Source organism: Pan troglodytes, chromosome 7 (genome assembly GCF_028858775.2).
Source record: "Pan troglodytes isolate AG18354 chromosome 7, NHGRI_mPanTro3-v2.0_pri, whole genome shotgun sequence".
Lineage (NCBI taxonomy): Eukaryota > Metazoa > Chordata > Mammalia > Primates > Hominidae > Pan > Pan troglodytes.
Window position 1 is genome coordinate 60,701,437 of NC_072405.2, and position 19,821 is coordinate 60,721,257.

The 19,821-nt window shown below is 38.6% G+C and overlaps 1 protein-coding gene across 7 annotated transcripts in view; it reads right to left on the reverse strand.

Moving 5' to 3' along the window:
* ST18 (ST18 C2H2C-type zinc finger transcription factor) overlaps positions 1-19,821 on the reverse strand; it is a 303,405-nt gene that overhangs the window by 22,508 nt on the left and 261,076 nt on the right. For all 7 annotated transcript variants that reach the window (XM_009455375.5, XM_009455376.5, XM_054656729.2 and 4 more), the window contains 4 exons: positions 16,452-16,697; positions 9,680-9,795; positions 4,026-4,088; positions 3,185-3,253 (listed from right to left, as the gene is read on the reverse strand). In XM_009455375.5, the coding sequence (XP_009453650.2) occupies positions 3,185-3,253; positions 4,026-4,088; positions 9,680-9,795; positions 16,452-16,697 (494 nt within the window). The remainder of the gene's footprint in view (positions 1-3,184; positions 3,254-4,025; positions 4,089-9,679; positions 9,796-16,451; positions 16,698-19,821) is intronic.

Consider the following 19,821-nt stretch of genomic DNA (forward strand, 5'->3'; position numbering starts at 1 on the left):
CAGTAATCACATTAATGTTCCAAGTCTCTGTAGTTCACGTGGAGGGAGGCGGGGTCACACAGCCAAATGTAACTAAAAATAATGAGCTGCTTTTTGTGTGAGACTGTTTTTGCTTAAATATAATTATCTTTTGGTTAATAATCAATTTAAATATTTTTTAAGGATATATGACTACTGAGTGACAATGGATTAGTTGTTATTTATTGTACATTCTTTTTTTTTTAACCTCATATAGAAGGGATTTGAAAATCAGTCCACAACTTATTGCTGGGCTTCTGTCTACATCATGCAAAGTTCTTACCTTTTATGTAAAAAGAAAAGTTTTCCAAATTATTATTATTATTGTTATTATTGAGACAGAGTCTCGCTCTGTGGCCAGGCTGGAGTGCAATGCTGCGATCTTGGCTTACTGCAACCTCCAACTCCCAGGTTCAAGTGATTCTCCTGCCTCAGCCCCCCGAGTAGCTGGGATTATAGGCACATGCCTCCATGCCCAGCTAATTTTTGTATTTTCAGTAGAGACAGGGTTTCACCATGTTGGCCAGGCTGATCTCAAACTCCTGACCTCAGGTGATCTGCCCGTCTCGGCCTCCCAAAGCGCTGGGATTACAGGCGTAAGCCACTGTGCCCCGCCTCCAAATGATTTTTATGAATAATTTATTTTCTCTGATATGCTGTGCGACTATGATAATCCATTGATTTCAGATGAACAACAGTGATACACGTGAACTGCAGAGACTTGGAACATTTATGGGATTATCAAAGAACCTCAATAATTTGCACCTGGTCTGTCCTGCTTCATGGCCCAAGTTAAACAGTCTTTGGGGGAAAATCCATCAATAACTACACCAACAATCAACCATTAAATTTGGAATGAGAAAAGTGAAAGATGACAGGGAATCCAATTTCTACTAGGAATGCTGATTAGGAATAGGTTTCAAAATATTCTTAAATATAAAATTTTACACAGACTTTTACCTTTTTGCTGTCTTTTTAGAAAATCCCCAATACAAACAAAAACTAGAGGCCATCACAAAATACTTGCTTTTCTGAATGCACACTGTGGTTCAGATCAAATTTCCATTTGAGAAAAACAATAATCCAAAGAAAAATGTGTTTACTATCCCTTTCCTTACATTCCATTCCCCTGAACTTTCACAGAATGCATTTATATTCAAGCCTGAGTCAGAAAATAGGGAACAAATGCCTTTTTTTTTTCTTTTTTCAAATGTAATATAAAATGAGCACGCATCTCTTCTGGCTAACCAGAGCAACCTGCACTGAGTCTTTTATCAATCATTTACAAACATAATATGTATCTTCCATTATAAGAAAGTTTTACATGCTGGTCTTTTTCTATTAACATTTTTTAGTAAAAAAGTGGTTTTATAGCATGTTGATTGGAAATATCTGTGCTGAGTAACCGTTTTGGGGCATTCCCCATGAATATCTAAACAAGAGGTCAATGAAATGTCTCTTTGATTTTTCTTGCATGGAAGAAATTTTCTTGTATGGAAAAAACGTATCTATGGAAAAAACCAAAGACATTACTTATTAGATAGCTGTATAAAATATTAAATAATGAGTATTCCTATAGGATCTCTCAATTTACATGTTTTCAGTGTATTACCAACATTTTTCTAGAAGCAAGTTTTAGAGAAAATATTTAAGAGACCCAATAGCTATAATTAAGATGTGGCAATGTGGAAGTTTAGAGCAATTTAGTAAGATGTTTTGGTACATCTCACTTTTCAGTCTGTTAATTATTAGTCTCTACTTACTACTTATATTTTAGTCTAGAAAAATGCCAGTCAATAAAATGACTTCTAAAATCCACACTGACAAAGTAAAGTGCACTTTACACTGAAAATGAGAAAAGTGGCCAGGCACGGTGGCTCACATAATCCCAGCACTTTAGGAGGCCGAGGTGGGCAGATCACCTGGGGTCAGGAGTTTGAGACCAGCCTGCCCAACATGGTGAAACCGTGTCTCTACTAAAAATACAAAAAGCACTCGGGCATGGTGGTGCATGCCTGTAATCCCAGCTACTCAGGAGGCTGAGACAGGCAATCGCTTGAACCTGGGAGGCGGAGGTTGCAGTGAGTCGAGACTGTGCCGTTGCACTCCAGCCTGGGCACCTGGGCAACAAGACCGAAACTCCATCTCGGAAAAAAAAAAAAAAAAAAAAAAAAGAAAGAAAGAAAAAAAAGAAAAAAGAAAAAAAGAAAGAAAATGAGAAAAGCATATTTCACAGTTTATTTTACTACTTTTGGTACTAAGATTCCAAATTTTCATCTGTCCATTATCACATCTTCTTTCATAAACTTAGTTTTTAAAATTTTTAGATAAAAAAATTTTAAACAGCCTAAAAAAGTGAAAGACTAACAAAATACTAAGAAAATATAATACATGAAATGTTACATGTGTTTTAGACACCAAACGCTGATGCTGCTGTCTACGCATATTGTTTTACCAGTAGATGTAGTAATACTCATTTTTTCTAAAGCTTTATTATTTGTAAAAAGATGTAATTAGTTTTGTTTAATCCTATTTCTTTATCTTTTAAAATTTATGCCCTATCATATTTTTAAGGACTAAAAGGTAGACTATAAATGTTTATTGTTCTATACGTAATATAATAAGATACGAAAATAAACAACTGAGAACTTTGTATTAAAAGAAGATCAGCAGGAAAAATGAAATCACAAAGTAAAAGTTAATATACATGTGACTTTGAGATCTTGTAGGTGAGGCAGGAATGAGCCCAAACTGTTTTTGGCACCCAAGAGTGAAAGGCAGTTGTACGAATCAAAATACCCAGCAGGTTAAGGATTATGCAATTTCTTTAAAATTAAATGGCAGGTATGTTTGAGACTCCTTCACAGGTTTGATTTAATACATAGATTGTGAAATTTACAGAAAAAAGTATTGTGTTAACTATTACATCACTTTTTTAAAAATTATTATAAAATACAAAGACCCGGAAGCAAGCAAATTAACTAAATTAAATTACAGTGATTTTGTTTCGGTCATCCCAGCGCTTTAGTGAGAAAGTGCCTTTGCTGTGATCCCGGCAGGCAGGACATACTGCTTGTTGCTGATCACTTGGGCAATGAATGGGCACTGAACGAGAGGGTCCTACCGTGTGGATGAAGGGCAAGCCGGCCACGCTTCCCGAACTTACTTAAGCTCCTGAGAGTTGGCAGCCATGAGGGATTTTAGAGTCTTATCTGCTAAAGGACATCCAGAAACACTAGAGAGGGATGAGGAAAAAAACACAACACAACACTGACATATACATATCTGAGTCAAATGGCATCCTGAGTCGTGAACATACGTTAAATTATTGGTGACTGGGGATTGGGAAAAAAAAAATAACTGGCTTTGAATCTGGCTTTGCTCTTCTCGCCAGTCTGGGCTGGTGGCACTTCAACTATTTCTCATAGACTCAGATTTTTCTGTTTATCAAATGAATGACTTTAGCCCAATGAGACCCCCCAACTCTAAAGCTCAGGGATGCAATGATCACCCCCACACAGAGTCCATTCCTGCTGCACAGCCAGGTGATGGTGCTTTTCCAAAGGGAAGACAAATCCCATCAATGGAGATGGTGAGTAGAAAGATTAAAGCAACTCCTTTGCACTGTTTAATCTCTCAAATGCTTCAATTTGTTATTTGCCCAGGATTGAGGGTATTACTTTTCCTCGGGCAAATGGTCGATTTGAGTCACTGTTGTATTTATTCCTCATTCCACATGAGTCCTCAAGCCACACAGAACCGAAGCCTGACATGAGCTCAACTTTTCACTTATAACCTGGACTACAGGATCAGAAAACCATTTTGACCAAGAATCATGATTTTTATATCACATAATTTTATTTCTGAAAAAGAAAATAAACCAGAAACCCAACCAACTCACTCTCCATTTCCTGCTTCAGATAATACATGGATAGAAAGGGTGAGAATAAGTATTTAAAATAGAACAAGACCATGAAAATCTGACTGCACATGAGGTCATTGGGTACCTGCGATGAGATGCATAGTTTCCTGTCACGTGGCCACTTCCATCACATCCTGGTGTTGGACAGCTGAGTCAATAGAAAATACATCATTAGAGTCAAGCGCATTTCCCAGGTTCATTTCCTCTGCCCATTAGATTACAGAGGAGGTAGCTTCTGTGTGCAAGATAAGTTAACACAGTATAGGACATGCAGAAGCTAGTGTATCAAGGATTTATATTATATAAGAACCAGTGGACTACCTGAAAGAAAACTAAAAATCATAGCATGATGAGTTACTTCCTTAGGTACCTGTTTCAACATCACATTCGATTATTTGATTCCATTGATGTGGGAAAGTGATGTCCTAGTGATGTTGTCAGTTAGCAATCAAAGATGTTTTAATTCATTTGAAAAATGTATATGTTGCCGGGCATGGTGGCTCACGCCTGTAATCCCAGCACTTGGGAGGCCAAGGCAGGTGGATCACCTGAGGTTCGGAGTTCGAGACCAGCCTGACCAACATGGAGAAACCCCATCTCTTCTAAAAATACAAAATTAGCCAGGCATGGTGGTGCATGCCTGTAATCCCAGCTACTCGGAGGCTGAGGCAGGAGAATCCGCTGAACTCAGCAGGTGGACATTGTGGTGAGCCGAGATTGCACCATTGCACTCCAGCCTGGGCAACAAGAGTAAAACTCTGTCTCAAAAAAAAAAAAAAAAGAAAGAAAAAGAAAAAGAAAATTACATATGTTATAAAAAATAAATATTAGAAACCCATGCTTTGCTATGATAGCAGATCTTAGGAACACCAGCACCCATTATATGACATATTCCAGAAAGAAATTTTTGTGAGTTTTTAAGAGCAAGGCAACCTAGTAACTTTATAAACATTTTAGAAACCACTGAAAATCTTTGACTAAAATGTAAACTGATATTTTAGGTGGGAAAGTTGCTGACAGTATGAAGCAGGAAAGAAGTTTAGTCTGTAAAGCATTCAAACAATTTCATCCAAAGCTTGAAGCCAGCGAAGACAATTGCTAATTCACCATTAGCCTAAGAATAGGCTCTCAGGCCATCTGCCAAGAATCTCACTCCATTAAGATGTGTGCCCCTGCATTTCATTTTATCTCTGAACCTGGTCATGTCCTGTCCACCTTATGTGTGTTGTAAAAATAATGTAATCAGCTACTCAGGAAACTGAGGCAGGAGGATTGCTTGAGCCTAGGAGTTCGAGCCTGCAGTGAGCTATGATTGTGCTACTGCAGTCCAGCCTTGGTGACAAAGTGAGACCCCATCTCTAAAATAATAACAATCGTGTAAGAAGGTAGTTAGTTATCCTTAGCAGTTTTCTTCCACAATTAGTAGATTCCTTGGGTTCTCAGTCATTTAGTTTCCTCTGATGGTGTTTGAAAGTCACTCATTTGTAATAAGCAGGTGGACCCCAGCCTACTCAGTGTTATTTGCGGTGGTGTCAATTATCAGAGGGGAACATCAACTACACCAGTCACGCATCTGATCTTTTTTTGACATCCTGCCTAAAGCGAGGACTTATCCAGATATACAGAATACATGTTTTAGCCTTTTGAAGGGACATTTTGGGATAAACTAACGCTATTCCTATATTTTCTGAGTTATCACTTTCTAAGTATTTTTCTTCCTGTGATCCACTTTCCAATCATTTTCAGGTATCTGAAGAAACTATAAGAGTTAGAGCATTCCCATCTTTCAAAGGAATGTTTGATTTTCAGGGTCGATCCAAGCTAAGTCATCTATCTCCTTTCCCCATCCCTTTTCCTGGATAAGATATCAGAAAAAAAACTATAAAAGCTAGAAATATATGTTAAAAAGTAAAGACAAAAACCAGTTATTAACATTTCGGCTGAGTTATCTTGCAAGTGCCATTCACTCACTAAATGTAAAAAAATCTTTTCTGAACATTATACAACTGGAGTATTCAGAGTGAGAGGTGTTTCAATTGCCTGGGAATTCCCACTTTAGAAATACATTGCCATTTAGTGTTACAAACAGCATTGCGTTATATATATATACGTATATATATACGTATATATATACGTATATATATACGTATATATATACGTATATATATACGTATATATATAAAATTTTTTATTTTTATTTTTTTTTGAGACAGAATCTCGCTTTGTTGCTCAGGCTGGAGTACAGTGGCGTGACCTCGGCTCACTGCAAACTTCGCCTCCTGGGCTCAAGCGATTCTCCTGCCTCAGCCTCCCAAATAGCTTAGATTACAGGCGTGTACCACCATGCCTGACTAATTTTTGTGTTCTTAGTAGAGACGGGGTTTCACCATTTTGGTCAGGCTGGTTTCGAACTCCTGACCTCAGGTGATCTGCCTGCTTCGGCCTCCCAAAGTGCTGAGATTACAGGCATGAGCCACCACGCCCAGCCTATTTTATATTTTTAAATTACTCCCATTAATATTGCCAGGAGAAGCCAAGAAGTGCCAGAGGTTTTTAAACATCAGCTATCAATTACCTATAAAATATGATAATGAAATATGCATTCAATTAGCTGATAATTTATTTTTAAGTTTGGTGGTATTAAAAGGTCAAGAAATAAAGAACTGGAGACAACATTATACAGGGGAAAGTTGCAGTTTGGAATTTTGATAGCTAGACTAAATTCCGAATCTACAGTGAAAAATTTTACATAATGACGTGCCAATATTAGTTGGGTGATATATTTTGGGAAGGTTTTCAGATGAAAATACAAAAACTGGAAGAAAGAAACTAGCTAGTTTTCTCAGTAAGTGGCACTGAAACCGTAAGGAAATTCTAAGATAATTAGTGACATCCAAAAAGTCCTAATCTAAACAAAGTTTTTGGTATGCAAACAACGTACTGTTAGAAACACAAAGCAAAATATAATAAGGACAGGGTGACATGGAATGTAGTATGACTTTTACAAGACAAATATACCAACTTAGACACATGCAAATAAGTGATATCCATCAAAGCACTCACCCTGTCTAATATGCATGAATTAGACTGGGCGTGGTGGCTCACGCCTGTAATTCCAGCACTTTGGGAGGCTGAGGCGGGTGGATCACCTGAGGTCAGGAGTTTGAGACCAGCCTGGCCAACATGGCGAAACCCTGTCTCTACTAAAAATACAAAAATTAGCCGGGTGTGGTGGTGGGCGCCTGTAATCCCAGCTGCCTGGGAGGTTGAGGTGGGAGATTGAACTGGGAGGTGGAGCTTGCAGTGAGCCGAGAACGCACCACTGAACTCCAGCCTGGGTGACAGAGCGGGACCCCATCTCGAAATAAATAGATAGATAGATAGACAGATAGATAGATAGATAGATAGATAGATAAAATGGATGAACTAAGAGGCCTCTGAGAGAGTAATTTCTTAAGAATTTTTGGAATGATTATATTCCAAAAATCATTCAATATCTTTTTGAAATCCTTCCTCTTTTATATTTACCCTCATACCATGGAGAAGTGCCCTTTGCAAAATAATCATGCTTCATTTTTCTGACCCAAAATGGTATTGCAGGTTAATTTTCAGTCATTTACACTACATTTAGTTTGGGATGAGTTTTAGCAATTTCCAACAATCTACCTTCAAAGGATAAAATTTTGCCATTTTTGAAGATATTAAAAATAACACATGAAAAAAATACATACAAAGATGAAAAGTTTCAAACAGCAGGTCCATGTGGGAAAAGGTGTCTGGCTGGCCTAAGTGGCTTCTAAGAAGTTTCTAAGAAGTTAGAAGTGACTTCTAAGGTCTCAAGTCACTGAACCTGAAACAGTGTTCAAGCCGATTTAAGTTCCAGCATGTTTGGAGCCATCCATTGTATCGTCAACCACCAAGCCTCAGGTGGACATCAAGTTTACAAGGGAGAATGCTATTTCAGCCAGTAATGTTTGCCTACAAAATCCTTTGAGAATGCAAAGTCTAAGCTTATTTTAAAGTCGCTCACATACCAATAGGGCAAACTGATGATGGACTCGGAATAATTTTTACTGAACACCTACTATGTGCAAGGCCCTGTTCTTGGCACCAGCATTTGAAATGTATTCCCTGCTCCCAAGTCACTGTCCATGTAGGTGGGGAAATAAGAGGCAGCACAGTGCATATTATGCACCAATGGTGTGGACAAGTTACAGAAGGGAAATAAGGGGAAATAAGAGGTTGCATAATAAATATTATGCATCAATGATGCGGACAAGGTAGAGAGCAAAGACGGAGGAGAGAAGACCCCCCGTCCCCACTTTGTGCCCTCTGAGGCTTTGTTCTTGGGAAAGGAGGCAGAAAATAGAGAGTGGAGGGAAGTGAAGAAAAGATCTGGGAATGGGAGCATCAGGGCTGAGGGTGGGGAAGCACAGTAGCCTGAAGGCCTCTCACATAAGTGATGTTTGAGAGAAGAGCTGCGCTGAGGGAGGAGAGGATGTGGGCCCTGCAGAAGCCTTGGGGACAGCATTCTGGGCAGAGGGAACAGCAACCCTAAGGCCCTGCCTAATTCCTAGAGAGCTTAGGGGAAGCAAGAAGCCCAGAGTGTGAGGCTGGGGGATGGGAGCACTCACTGCCCCTGTGGGGTGGTGGGTGGGCATCTGGAGGTCACAGCGGGGTGGCAGCCAAGGAGTCCACAGCAGGAGTAAGTGCAGATAGCAGGAAGGAAGGGTCCCAGGATGGAGCTCAGAGGCACCCCGCTCTTTAGAGGGCTACACATGAGTCTAGAAGGGCTAGCAGTGAGATGAGGGAAGAGTCCAGAGGTGAGGCATCCTAGAGGCCAAGTGTAGACAATGGATTGTGGAGGAGGGAGATCAGCTCTGTGGCATCCTGCTGCCTGTCAAGTAGGAACAGGAGGCTCCAGGACCAAGATTCTGACAGGGGAAGGGGATGCCGAGGGAAGGGAGGTCCCTGGAGATCGGTCTGGGAAAGATTCAGGAGGGAAACTGCATCACACAGTAGCAACAACTTTCTTGATACGTTCAGCTGGAAAAGGAAGGGGAGACAGAGAGTCCAGGTGGAAGCTGGGTCAGGAGAGGTTTTTACAGTTTTTTTTTGGAAAAGTTTAAACATATTTTTTGATGAGGGATACAGAAGAGAGGGTACAGTCCTGATTCCTAAGTGGACGCGTTACTCCTTGCTGTAAACTCTCACTAACTGGCAGCTTTAAATAGATTTATATATGAGTAGACTTGATTAATATTTAATCACTTACACATGGGAAAGTTTCCTGCATTTGATTCACTCATTCACCCGCTAGTACATAACTCGTACTTACTGCCTTCGGGTACCCTGCTCTTTAACCTCTTCTGGGCCTCAGAACCCCTTTGAAAATGTGATGAAAACCAATAACTCCCTTGCCCAAATAACAATTTGCATCAAGTGTTAGAAGGTTAGTAGAGTCCCCGAAGCCAACCCTTAGATCTGGAGGTAAATGGTTATCAGGTTAAGAAGCATTTCTAATTGTGTTATCTTATTTTGTTTTTTAATTGACAGGCTTTTAATTCTGTTAGCATAAGATCACGTACACCCTCTTAGCTCAGGTTAGATGCGTTTAACTGCTGACCGGTAGAAATCACCCTAACTTCAACTGTATAAGCCAGGATATTGTAACTCTAAGTCATGAACTTGAATCTTCATTCCAGAATCTTAGAGGGCATGGCATTGGGCACTACTTACGTGATTAGTTCCTTTTTGAGATCTCTTGCATGAAGCTTGGGTTTAGGGCTTGGTATAGAAGCCTCTCCAGGAAACTTTTTTTCCTCTAAATTTTCTAGAGAGCTCACTGGGTCTTTCTGGAAAACAAACAAACAAACAAACAAACAAAACACAGAAGCCATTAGGGAACCCTGGAAAGACAACTAGATTTAAAATCATTGAAGCCAGGTTTGAGTTTTGGCTTTGGACTTGGACTTGGCTGAAATACCTTAGAGGATTTGTATAAGAAATAAATAATATAGGCCAGGCGAGGTGGCTGATGCCTGTAATCCTTGGCCTTTGGGAAGCCGAGGCAGGCGGATCACGAGGTCAAGAGATCAAGACCATCCTGGCCAACATGATGAAACCCCGTCTCTACCAAAAATACAAAAATTTGCTGGACGCTGTGGTGCGTGCCTGTAGTCCCAGTTACTCAGGAGGTTGAGGCAGGAGAATTGCGTGAACCCGGGAGGCGGGGGTTACAGTGAGCCGAGATGGCTCCACTACACTCCAGCCTGGCGACAGAGCAAGACTCCGTCTCAAAAAAAAAGAAAAGAAAAGAAATAAATGAGATAATAAGAATATGTCCTGGTTGTTACAGATCTTTATCCTAAGTGAAGAATGAAAAAGTGTAATTGATATGGAACACCTTTCAAAAGTTCACATTTTGTCAAATATGATTACAGAGGTAGGTATTTCTTGACCCATGTAATTAATATTTTAGTATATTTCAAGGTTTCTTGTATTAGGAATGCTCCCTAGAGAGCACAGGAATTGTTTATATGTCCAGCAGTCATAACAGCAGTAAAACCAAAGAAATATTGCAAAAATGAATCACACAAACTTTTAGACAGAAAAGGGGGAATTTTTGGTTAACTGAATGCCCTTTCTAATGTACAGATAATTAAGATCTAAATTATTTGTTTAAATATGTAATAACTGAGGCTAAATTAAATTTAGGCATTTAATTTGATCTTTCTGGATAATTGCTTTTATTTTTATATTACTTCCTGTTTTTCTGAAATTACTTCTTTTGCTAAATGGGTATCTTGTAGCACTTTCCTTCCTGGATGGAATTTCTTGTTGGATATTCCTAATTTTCATGCCCTTCTCTTAAGTTTAATACTGACCTTTATTTCATAAAGAAGACTCACTAATCCTATCAAACAATTTATTTACCAAGTGATGTATTATTTCACAGATAACAAATGATGGTTTTTCTCAATCACATAATTAGCTTACTTTCATCATTAATCTTGTATCCGGTAAATATAATACTTTCTGGTTTTAATATTAAAATCAGATGAACTAATTAAAAAAAACTGTCTTCTAAATCTCAAAAGTACTGATGTACTTAAGGTAAGTAAACTATTTTGAATGATTCAAAATAATTTTTTTAAATTAAATGAATATAAAAATACTATAGCAAAATATAATTTTAGTAATTCTGAGTCTATATTCAAAAGCAATGTGAAAAAAACAAAATTCCTGGATTTTCCCAGCCAAAGAAAAATTCTAAATGCTGATCTCAGTCATCAAGGCAAATGTAATTTTTTTCATTAATTACTTGGCTAACAATTCGATCAGTTATTTTACACAAGAGCATACTGTAGTAAATACATTGGTACACTGTCTCAAGTGACACTGTCTTCAGATTACATTAATGAAACCTGATTTAGTACAATTTATCCATATTATTGATGGTATTAAGTGTTTCATTTTGTTTTACTGGTAAATGTTTGAAAACAGAAGCCGATAAAAAGATAGGATTTTAAAATAAAGAGAAATGTATGCTTGATAATAATTCCACACTAGGATGCAAAGAGAAGTGCTAGTTTAATGCTGCCTCCATGGGATCCACAGCAAAATAGATGATTAACACTTACCTTCCAAAGTTTTATGCTGTAAATGGCTAAAATGAAAAAATTCCAAATTTTGAGGCCTTAAACCTGATAATTCCACCATCTACTTTATTTAGTCCTATCTGGATTTGGCCTGAGTAGTATTTTCCACTATAATTTAGAAATGTCTTTGCTTTTTGAAAGTAGATACAATTGCTAAATCTGATATTGTCTCAATGTGGAACAGCCTTTGTTTTTCTGTTTAGATGCTGATTTTTTTTTAACGAAAACGGCATAAAGTAAAAAGAGCCATTTTATTATTTATGGCAAAGTTATGAACAAAGTCTCTCTAAGAAGACATGTATATTTACAGATTATCACAAGTTTCTAGCTGTTGTTTAGGGCTGAATCTATAATTATGGAAGGCAAGAGAATGGGGAATTTTGAAGGAAATAATCAATTATGAAAGTTTAAGTTATTTTACTAAATAATATAAACATAAAGCTTGGAGGATATATGTTATTTATTTTGGTATAGTAATATGTGGTAATGTTTCAACAGGATAATCTTATTGCATACGACCTTTTAAATATTTTGTAACTTTAACACATAGACTCATATGCATACAATCGTTTTATGAAATAATTGTCTTTTCCCCTTTTCTTTGCTCAACATTCTACCCTTAGAAACCTGCAGAGAGTGTATGTATTAAAATCCAGGTGGCTGTCACTAAATAATTAGTTTTGTTATGGAGGCGTTTTATATTGAATGAATACCTAAACAGCAGCCAGTGTAAATCAATAGCATTTGTAAAAATCTTTTTCCAAAATTTAAAGTATAATTTTGAAAATAATAATTGTATTTATGTGTGTGTTTAGAGAGTACATGCATGCAATGAAATTCCTTTAACATACAGATGGAAGTTTATACTGATTTCAGTAAAGACCAGGACATAATGGTAACATGAATAACAGATAATAGCATCTGGCACTCTTAACATTTTAAGCCCTGAAATCTTTGGAGAACTGACAGTTGAATGAAACTGACAGCCCTAGTTATTTCTCAACACTTTCCTTTCGAGATATTTTGAGTTTTTTCCAGATTCAGGAATTTTTTTTAGGGGGCATCTGGACAGGCTATTTCACTGAGAGAGACAGACAATATTTTCTGAAAATTACCACCAAAATTAAGCAACTGTTGTGCATATGAACTAGATAACAATGAATTAGAAATAATCACTCAATTTCTGGTTGTGTATGTGTCTTATGTGGTGGGGGGAGAGGGAAGTGGCAAAGGGAAAGATGTGGGTGGGAGCAGGGACATACCATATTCCAGTCTCCAAATGTGAACAATAGATTGTCTGGAACGCACATAGCTATTCCAGGGAAGCTCACTGGAAAGTCACAAGAAAGGATCAGTCCTGGAACTGTTTTTTGTGGTCACATTGCGTGGACTTGCCTGGATCACAGGAGCTCCAGTCCTGCACCCGCAGAAACACTTTAGACAACTGTTGCCGCCAACACACCTTGCCACCTGCCATTTCTTCATTCTTCTCTTTTTTCTTTCCTATTAAATTTTTCTCAATATCCCCTAAGCAGTCTCCAGTTTTTGGAGATTTTTTTTTTCTTTTCCTTTTCCTCATTTACCTTCTTCTCTTTTTTTTCTTCGTTGTAGGGAATTCCAGGCCTATTCCTTAATTTCATATGACCAGGAGCAACATCTTTACCCCCCTCACATTTCTCCTCTAAAAAATCTGATAATAATCCTGCTTTTCAAGATTGTTGGGATAATGAGACATTGCGTATAAAGGTTCCTTATCTGTATTTTATTGTACGTGGTATCCCTCTGATAGCTTGTCAATGAGCGCATTTAATACAATCTAATTTTTCAAAATAATGCCTACCAAACATTACATTTTTCATTTTCAAGATTCAGAACAGGATGTGAAAAATACTGTTAGTAGATTACCTTGGCACGGATGAAGGAACAGAGAACAAGAGTGAGAAACCATATCAGGAGTTAGAGTGATTCAGAAGTACTTTTATGTGTGTGTCTCCACCAGCCTCAGCTTTCCCAACCAATGAATCACCCTGTTCAGATAGCTGGGACAATAAGCATTTAGCTTAAACAAATATTCTGTCAGCTCAAACCTAGGGCAAGCACATTGAGTCCAAGACCTCACTTAGCATCTCCAAAGTCCTCTCTGATACTCTTAGTGACACTGAATTCCCACATAGCTTCTAAATTCCAGATGTCACAATACTTAGGTTGAAAATTGTAGCAGTCCAAGCCTGTGTTGTCAGACCTGGAGTAAGTAAGCCATTCTGTAAAGAGCATCAATCCACTCTAAAGAATCCCATCTTGTGTGTGTGAATTTGCTGGGAAATGAAACACTGTCCCAGACATATATGCATGAGAAAAAAACAGACTCAAGTCTACCAAGATGAATCCAGATGATTTTTTGAAATTAAGCAAAAAACAAGATTAAAAAGTAACATAAAATATTTCTTATGAAATCTCGTTTTCTGGCTTTCTGGGTGATAAGAACTGTGGCTAAGGAAGTGATAGGAACGGGTTTCTGAGAATCTGAAGAGTGCAATGTTGACATCGTTGCTGAGGGCACAAAAGTATAATCAGTGTCAAACAACGCAAGACACCCTAGATGAAGATGAGAACCTATTTGAAGCAAATGTGTTTTGTTACTACCCAGGATTGGAGGCTTATGCCTGACACTTTCTGGTGAATACATTCGCCATAATCATAAGGATGAGTGCAGAAAGCCCAAGTGCCACTCTGCATATGGCATCGAGATACTCCCAGAAATGAGAACACGTTGGGATTTTGAACCTGCATGAAGCAGTTATACTTAATTCATGAGACACTGTCCTTCCTGTAGCATAAGGACTTCTACTGGACCCACATCCACACATCCTGGGCCAAGGGTCAGGTTTCCCTTTAGGTCTGTAGATGCAATGTGCCATGATCTGAGCAGCAGTGGCCTGGCTGGAGATTAAGCAGTCATGTGAATTGAAGCGCATTCCCTTACCCAAAGCTAACTCGTATGTAGTAGGACTGCGCCAACAATTTTGATCTCATCACAATTGTGCCTCTTAACCTGTCCACTTCCTGGCTTGCTGCTTACTTCCATTTCAGACAAGATGTGCAGGATACTCGAGGGATGTGAACACTGACAGACTTTTAGATGATACACGTAGACACAATTAGGTGTAACCTCTGTTTTTTGGCACAAGCCTGAGGTGGCAGTGGGCACAGTGGTCAGGGGAAAGATGCACACTTGCCAGTTTGTGGTCTTCATTTGAGGCAAATGAGCTTCTTAAACTTTGCTGGCATCAGTTTCACATTCGTTATCGTCAAATATGTATTATTTTAATAAATGATTCTTCTAAAATAGTACTATGATAGATTGATTAAGGCCATCCTTGGATGCTTTGGGTGAATTTTGAAAAGCCAAGCAGAATAAAATGACTAAGGCCAGTATGACAGAATCTAATCAAAAGCTGCAGTGTGTGAATCCCCTCATCCTTCCATGTGATGGCTTGAGTGGTGGAGACACACAGGCTGCCTCAGATGCTGAGGATGTCTCCCAGGGGTCCACACCCAGCCACCTGATGCAGTTAGCCATTCCTCCCTCTCCACATTGTGTGCCTGTGCGTGCTACTCTGTTTATCAGTGTATTTGGCTACAGGTCAGTCTTCTGAGCACATGCATGACTGTGGCACACAAGCATGGTGGAAGTGTGTCCTATTCATTGCTGTATTTCCAGGTCCCATGTCACTGACTGGACTTGGAGATGTTGGCAAAACTGTGCTGAAGGAAAGAAGGAAGAAAGGAAGGAAGGAAGGGAGAGAGGGAAGGAGGGGAGGAGGGGAGGGGAGGGGAGGGGAGCGACGGGAAGGGAAGGGAAGGGGGAAAGAAAAACAGCCCAATCTTGTGATCAAAACTGTGTATGTTGACTTATACTTTGAGATGTTAAGCATGTGCAAAAATCAAATTAGATCTCATCACCCAAAGTCTCTAAACTTCAAAAAGCTGTAAAAGGCGTTGCACACTTCTGCAGAGAATGGCTATTTCAGTTCTTTACACATATCAACTGGCAAGCCCATCAACAACTTCCCTGACAAAGAGCAAAATAGGACTGACTTACTGTAATAATTAAGGTCACATCTGCAATTACATAGAGTCTAAACAATTGAGGGTTCTGGCTGTCAGTTCTTTCGAATGACACTGAGTAGTCCACGGCTAATCAGGCCTAGTCAGGTGGCTCAAGCCATAAGGCGAAGGTTAGATGAATTCTGGCACTGTCGCACCATCTGGCTTTCAGGGCCAAAACCACCTCCAAGATAATCAAATACACAAATAGGTCTCCTTGACTTCAAGATTAATTCAATTTAGACATCCAACATTTCGATCCAATGCCTTAAACAATGAGTCTATACATAGGTATGCTAACACAGTTCCTTCACAAAACCATGGAAAGAAATTTGACATGACTCAAAGATTCTTACTTCACCCTGATTTGATTTCATCTTCAACCCTCTGGTTCAGAAAGAATTAGTAAGCTGGCATTTCAATGTTGAGCAATACATTGCCCCTTACAGCTGCTATATGAAGGGATAGATAATATAATCTCTTGTGCAGGGCACAAAATTTCAGCCTTAATAGGAATAAAATCTACTATAGTGACATTATTTTAGGCAAGTGATAATAAAAGTTGGATTTGTTAATGAATTTCCTCTGACATTAAAAATCACCACTTTATCAAAATCTAAAGCAAGGTACAGAATTATGTATTATCTAAACAGGAATGTGAAATATAATTTAGGAGGGAAAAGCTAGTGATACCCTGCAATCATGCTGTCTTCAACTTATTGATTGACATATGGAAACAATACCTCTTTCTCCTCCTCTGTCTTCCCGTGAGTTTTGCTATAGTTGATAGGAGTGTCCCAGCCCTCTTGGTCACAAAGAGCCTGATAGAACGCTGCATTGACCAGAATGCTGCTTGTTTTGAATGGGGAAGAGGAAGGAGTTGGAATAGAAGTGTTAGAGGAAGTTAGGGGTGCAGACTTGTCCAGGATTCGATTTTTTTTCATGCTTAAGTCCAATGTGCCATTTTCATCCACTTCTATTTCGGCTCCCTGGTATACAATAGGAAACAGAAAAACATTTAAGCAGTTTGCAGTTACAGCCTAGCCATGTGGGGCTTTTAAGGGATCATTTTAAATGTAAGCTTTTATGTCAGTATATCTGCTTTTAAATCTAGCTTTCTGATTTGCGTTGGGTAATGTTCAATTCTTAGGCAGACTTTAAGAACAGCCCCATTAGTGAGCTTTGTGTTTCTGGGTTTAAACAAAGTAAGCTTAATGTAAATAAGATGCTCCAAATACTAAATATATTGGCTAAAACAGTTTTATGAAAATGTGTGTGTGTGTGTGTATATGTGTATATATACACACACACACACACATTTACAAGTTTAGCTTTAAATCTTCTTTTCTAGTTTACAGAATTATCACTCCCAATTCATCATTTAAAGCATTCACATTTGTGTTTATCAAAAGGCATGTATAACTTTCCAACCCTTCAAATCATAATATTAATCTCACATGAGAAATATGCAAAACAACCCACTGGAAGAGAATTTTTATTGGAATATTAAACTAATATAAAAGCAACATTTTACCCTAGGCTATGTGAGCCGGAAATGCTTTGCTAAATTGTGGGGGGCAGGGAGAGGGAGGCAGGGAGTGCAAATCATGCTTCACACTGGTGGTGGTCGGGGGGTGCTTTGGGTAGCAGCTGACAGCCTGACTGAGGTTGAAGCCCTATAGTGCAAACTTAAGAATACTATAAAACAGCTTATTTTCTCCACACTTAGTGTGAGACTTAAAACTAAATCCACCGCACAATATTTCTTCTTGAGATACCTTCTACCTTTTGCCATGTGTTATTTCTTGGTTTTGTTTTTTCTGTGTCGGGAGGAACAGTACCCCATTCTGTATTTGGTTCAAGCTCCAGCAAACTGCTCACGTGCCTCGTATGTTCTACAAGATTCGCACACTGGGATGGCTCATGTGGTGTCATGAATTGTGAACACTACTGTGCAGTCATTCTCAGAAGGTAGGAGGAAGCTGCCTGTCATTTTTCTAAATGGGTCGAATAACACCTTTCTGGTATTTTTGCCATCATCCATCAATTTAAAATTAACTTCTTGACAATTTGGCTACTCTCTTTTTTTCTCTTGGCTGGCCACTCTTCTTTGAATATTTAGCAAGATCCTTAACTCTTGTGGTAACCAGCTACTTCCCAGGGGATTTGTTTTAACTCTTCCCTTTAAACAACCCCCACTCCCAACCCCCAAACAGGCGCCACTGGGCTGCATCAGCTGGGCTTGCTGCTTGTGCCCGACTTAGAAAATAAAAGCCCTTCTTTTATTTGCTTATTTTACCTGCAAAGTTTGTATTTTCAATCTCTCAGCCTACGAGATAGATATGCTTTGCTATATTTGTGGGAGGTAAGTACGCTTCTAATATGTTGTACTAAGATGCTTTGGCCGTATCTTTCTGTCCCTTTTTAGTAAATAGTTTAATCTCTCGTGATAGTTTTAAGCCCCGAATTTGGCAGTACAGCTTATCCGGGATAATAACTTAGTAACCACAACATCTTATGCCATCTGTATAATATCAAATACATTTTTATACCAGCATTAATAAACCTTAGTTACAAAAATCCAAGATATTAACCATATCAGTGCCACGTGTGCTCTCTCTCCATGATCTCACAATGTATTCTGCCAGGAGCGCATCAAAACAATTTTTGGCTTCGTAGCTGATATGTAAATAGCAATGAAACAGAGCTATAGTAATCAAGTTTAATGGCCAACGTAAAGTAAAATGCTAAATATTGTAGTTGCTGACATTTTTCATAAAAAAATAAAAAAAAACTTGGGTTAAGACTGCACAACCAACATTCACATAAAATTCCAGACCTCTGTGACAGATGGCTTAGGAAAAAGAAGCCATGTGACTGGGCTGCAGAGTTTTATAGTGCAAAACCCATAAATAGTGCAGATTCGATTTCTCTGAAAAATATCAACTCTTCCAAGACAAGACTAATATATATTTTAGTTTTTACAGGCAAAAATTCTAAATAGTCCATTAAGACAATGATAGATTCTAGGAGTTGTTACGATTATACATTTCGAGTCAATTACTCCTAATGTTTAAAAGAGGCGCTTTCCTGCATCCTGCGCCCAGCCTGCTGCTCTGAGCACCTGACTTCACTGGGAGAGAGCGGGCAGCTCACTGGGGAGCAGGGTACAGATGGGCTTTAAGTGAGCGCACAGATGCCTTCAACAATTACATGCAGTACCAGAGAAGGGTCCCTTTCTGCCCATAGATGGGCGATCACACGTTTACAGCATGGGCTTTTATTCAGAGCAGTATCAATGGGCATCACTTCTCTCTGTGCTTGAAACTCCAAATGGCAGCACAAAAAGGAGGGAGGGGCTGGGGAAGCTGTGGCAGATATGCATCCCCCACCCCCTCAAACTTCTAATATTCTGATTTCTTCAAGTGCTATTCTGGATCTTTACTTTAAGTATTTCAATGTAAAGTTATCTGGGGGTAGGTATAGGATTACTACTATTCATGTTCTTTCCGACTTAGAGGGGACATCCCAGGCCATCGATTTCAGCCACTTTTTGAGCTACCTGATGCTACGTACATTTTATTTATTCATTAAGTTATTGAGAAAGTACTTCATATTTTTAAGACACTATATTCTAGGGAAAGTAAAATTGGAAAATAGGTTGTTTCTGCCTTCAACAAATTTCTTTTTTATGCATATAGATTTTTAGTGAAGGTAATTTTATAAATTTAATGTAAATTATAATTAAACTGAAGGTTGAACTAATTACTCATTGTAATCCTTACCTTTACTATAGAATAAGAAGTGACCTAGATGGCCACCAACAGAGAAATACTTAACGAAAATATGCTACCCCTATTTAATGGCACATTATGTGGTCAGGAAAGTGATAATTATGAACACTGTTTCTACATGGAAAATACTTGTATCACTGACAGCAGAGAACAATGTGGCATTCCTACTATGTTTACAACTAGGGAAAAAAGAGAGAAATGTGTTTTCTGAAAAAGAACAAAAAGGAAAACACAAAAGTGATTGTAGGTCCTTGTATGTAGAAGGTAGACTTGTGGCTATTTTCTTCCATTATTTTTCAGGCAAATGACAACATTATAT